Below are 4,853 nucleotides of genomic sequence, written 5' to 3' on the forward strand. Positions count from 1 at the left end.
CTTGGGTGACCACGATTTTACCCATCAAGTGTCACGGCAAGCTATGTATTTGTTGTGGTCAACATCAAAAGACCATTTGATTTATCAAGATAATTTCTATACAAAAAAAATGTCAGGTTAATGTGTCTTTTTGTCTTGTCATGTATACACGAATTCACAATCTTAGTGACGTGGCATACACTTCTTCACAATTCACCAACTGGTCTGAAAAGGCAAGTTGTTTGTTTGTAGTTTGTTTAAACATATTGTATTAAAACAAAGGGATTGGATACAAGTTATTGAACTTGTATCAAACTCAGTCATTGTAAAGAGCAAAACCAACAGGCCGTAGCAATGACCGTTTCTTCAAGTCATATACTCCATACCATGGTAATTTAAGTACTAATGGATTGTTATAGAATCAAATGTCGTTCGTAATTTTGTCTATACTTCAACATTTAATGTGATACTTTAATAATAATGCGTACAAGTGTGTGTATATATATATATATATATATATATATATATATATATATACATACGTTATGTTTCCAGTTACTTGCTTCCTGCTCTACCCAACACATCACGTGCAAGACCCACACATTATCATCATTATGGTAAGTTTAAAATACTCTGATAACGGTTTATCTCAAGTTTTCAGCTGAAAGTATTGGAGAAAATCCATCAAATATCTTATAAACATGATGCACATATACCTAGTTTTAATTCACTTCAAAATGGATAAATCTATCTATACAACACCATAGTAAAGGTGAACATGCTACGCTTTACATTGTCGACAGCCTTACTTCATGTGTAAAATGGCACGTTTGAATCAAAATCTCAGAAGAAGCTCGTTAGCAAGGAACGTTAAGAGAACATGTAAAAATGTATTTTTGTCTTTAAGAAATGATTTTACATCTCAATAGTCATCTGATTGAAGTTATACTTGTGTCATTCACATTTTCAATCCATTAAACAATGCTCCATTTTTATTGTTTCACCAGCTTTCACGTCGAATGAAATCACGTAAACTGAGAATTATAATAATCATGGTAACCGTAGTCACCATTGTCTCCAGGATCATGGTTATCATGACTTCCAATAAAATTCCTAACAAAGGATATCCACATACGGACAAGAAACTCTCGGATATCAATAACGTGCCTGGAATTCATTCAGACGACCAAAAGGTGAATGAAGGGTCAAGCACAGGTCACTTGTTTTTTCCTGAGGATCGTCCGTTAAATGGATATATAGTGTATGACTGCAGTAAACGACACATGGGTCTGTGTGGCGGATGGTCAGACAGACTGTCCGGTATACTAAGTACATTTGGAATAGCCATCGTAGCACGCCGACACTTCAAGATTAATCATGATAAACCGTGTGCTTTTGACACTTTTCTTGAACCTAACAAATATAACTGGAAAATTGACGAATCTAAAGTACCACGAAACACCCAGTATATGAATTTGATTGACAATAACTCCTACAAACTCAGAGTCCAGACTGTAACGACTAATCATCTTGAAAATGCGTTTCTACAAAATGTCACTTTTATCCGAATGAATTGGGATATGACACGGGACTTTAGAAAACGACCAAACATCGCTGGAGATTTTCCTTGGGTTTCAAAACTACAATACGCTGATATATATTCCGAACTGTATCATTACCTTTTTAAACCCGGCAAAACTGTTCTAGACAAATTTGCTGAGATTCAGGAAAGAAGAAAGCATAAATTATTAGCATGCTCACATTCGCGCGCGGGAGACATTGGTAATAAACCCAGAGATTTTTCAAAAATTTGGAAATTTCTTTCAAAATTAGACCGTTCTAAATATGATATATTCATAGCATCCGATCAGCAATATGTGCGGGATGCTGGCATTAAATTTCTTCAAGGGTATGACATCATCACCTTGTCGGGTACGCTGGGAAATATGGATCACGGTTCAGTAGGATGTGATGTATTTATGACAAGTATGGTGGATTTTTACACCTTGACAACATGTGACTTACTTGTCATCACGGACAGCGGTTTCAGTATCATGTCCGCGTACATCCGGGATACCTCCGACAACCTTTACTGCATGGGAGGTAATGATGTGTTTCCTTGCTCTAGATACAATCTAGAGGATATCTATCCGGGCAACATGCTTGCTCCACCATTAAAATTAAGTTAAAAGGATTTCATTGCGATGTTTCTGAGTGTATGCGAGCCATCTATTTATTTAGCACTAAATACAAATGCTTTATGTATTCTCAAAAAAGTTTTCTTTCTTAACAAAAAAACAACTTACGCAACACTGCTACATTTCAAAACACGATTTTCAAATGTTTGTAATATTTAGGGACCACATTGCATCTAAATGTTACACTTAAGTGCCTGTGACTTTCAACACTTCATCGCCAAACGAGGACTGTAAGGGTGGATTGTTAACAGAATCAGACATTGATAACACTTCTGTATTTTGAGGATTAAATTTTGTAAGTCAATCGTTCGACTATCGATATCTAAATCTCTGTTGAGGAGCATTTCAATACCATCATCAGAAGACGAAGAGACATAGAGTATCATCAGCGAACAGACGAGAAATGCTACTCAAGTTATCAACAATATTGTTTATATATATTAAAAACAAAAGTGGCCCTAATACACTTCCTTGTGGAACGCCAGCACTTGTTTACCTGTGTGAATATTAATTTTTAACAATAACCTTTTGTTACCTATCATATATATAATGTTTTATCCGGTTTAATAAAATATCTTTTACACTATTTGTATTCAATCTTGTTAATAAACCCTTGTGCCAAACCCTGTCAAATACCTTTAATATGTCACAAAATATTAGGCAAGTATGTTTGTTTTTCTTCAAGGGACCATCATATATTAAATGTATGATACATTGGTGGACAGTGGAATGCTGCATCATGAAACCGGACTTTTTCTCATAAAACAATGAGTTATATATATACTTAAATACAACTCTTTCAATAGCTTTAGATATACAAGATAAGAACGTAATCGGTCTATAAGTAAATACTACATGTATATCCTTTTTTTAAATAACGGCACATCTAAACCCTCTTTGTAAACTTCTGGAAATGTAGACGAGCTGAACGACTTATAAAATGAATAGCTAATGGCTTACATATAGAACTTGCAGTACTTAACATATGGTGATTTAAGCTGTCGTGACCAGAGGATTTTCCTTATTCTAAAACATTTAAAATATCACATATTTCCTCACTACTAACTACGATGGCATCAAACACTGAAAACTTTTCGGGAATTAAATACGGGTGAAAGTTTGTCACTGTCATTCAATGTAGATATAAAACAAAAATAATTATCTAAAATATTAGCGTTACCAAAATCACTTAGTTGTATATTTCCGTTAACATTATCAATTAAAAGTGGAATAAGATTCTGATTTCCAGACTGCTTAAATAATTTCCTAACTAATCTCCAGTATGTATTAGGATTACTAGTGGTTATCTGTTATATCACCAACGCTAAAATAAAACATTTCCCTTGCGTGCTTTTGCCTATTATTGACTTTATTCCGCTGTCTTAAATTTCTCGATGTTGGAAATAGACACGTTTAACTGCTTTATGTATCATATCACGTGACCGCATAGCTTTTCTGAGATCGGTATTCATCCATAACTTATCACGAGGTCTAATCTGGCTTATTTTTTTCTACGAATACTAAATACTGTTCAGTAAATTCAATGCTTGTCAACTGAAATACAATTTGAAACAGTGTTACCCTGACAACTGTATCGTTTGATATATATAGCTAGTTAAAATCAGCCTGTTTATTTGCCCTAACTTCTCGTAAATACGTACGAGAAAGGTTTAACGGGTAGAGACAAGAATACTACGCAAGCGTCGTGATCACTGATACCGCGGTCATTAGCAATTAAAGTGAATCGCTGCACACAGAAAGATCACTTAATAAAATGGGATCAAGTAAACTATGTAAGGTCATCCCTGGTGGGTTCATAGATAACACTGGTTAAGTCCAGTTCCTACATAATTTGATTTAAGATATGGTTTTATGATAAATACAAGATATCAACATTTACATCACCAACTAATGTAACATTTCCAGTAATTTCTACAGCTTTCTCAATACAAAATTTTCCCAAAACTGGTGGCGTGAATTTTCTGGTCTGTTTACAAATTAGTTATAAATAGTTATTATAAGTTATAAATTAATAAAATTTGATTTGCTATTTCGTTCTGTACCCAAATTGTATTTCCACCCTGGAATTCCAGATCATCTCTGCGAATACACTTTAATAATTTCTAGTAAAAGACTAAAACACCACCACCTGAGAAAAAGACACGTGTTGGTCTAGGTGTGTTTCAGTAAAACATACAATATCAAATTTATCAGTAATATCTTCAATGTATTCGAATTTGTTTCTGATACTTCTCACATTCAAGTGAAATACTGACAATTCATTGTCAAAAGGGCCTGGATTCATTTCTACATCCATGTCCAATATAATTAATAGTAATACAATGTAACAATTTCTATTGTTAAATTGTGACTGTAAACACATCAACATGAGAGATACTGGAATTGATGCTTTTTATATCAGATGTAAATAAGATTTTGGTACCATAATCGTTCTTAGGCAACAATATCAACATTGATGTGTATTTTAAAGCACAGTTTTTGGGAGAAGCGTCCTTCATAAACTTTATTGTGAAAACATCCGACAGAGAACCTGTGCCATGTTACAAATATATCGCCTGTTAACCAAAATAAACAGATTGAACGAGGTCTCTATCGAACACATACACAAAAAATAGATTTTTAGGCGAATTAATGTTCTTATGAATTCATTGCATA

At 33.9% G+C, this 4,853-nt stretch overlaps 1 protein-coding gene across 1 annotated transcript; it reads left to right on the forward strand.

Annotated features, from left to right (window-relative positions):
* The first annotated feature begins 1,031 nt into the window (after window positions 1–1,031).
* On the forward strand, window positions 1,032–2,168 carry LOC132543648 (uncharacterized). Its single transcript, XM_060207164.1, has one exon. The coding sequence runs from the start codon at window positions 1,032–1,034 to the stop codon at window positions 2,166–2,168; it is 1,137 nt and encodes a 378-aa protein (XP_060063147.1).
* The last annotated feature ends 2,685 nt before the right edge of the window (window positions 2,169–4,853 follow it).

Source organism: Ylistrum balloti, unplaced genomic scaffold (assembly GCF_031769215.1).
Source record: "Ylistrum balloti isolate Yb309-2 unplaced genomic scaffold, AGI_CSIRO_Ybal_v1 Utg369760, whole genome shotgun sequence".
NCBI classification, from domain to species: Eukaryota; Metazoa; Mollusca; class Bivalvia; order Pectinida; family Pectinidae; genus Ylistrum; species Ylistrum balloti.

Coding starts and splice junctions, on each gene's coding strand:
- LOC132543648 (XM_060207164.1), top strand. CDS start 1,032: ATGGTAACCGTAGTCACCATTGTCTCCAGGATCATGGTTATCATGACT.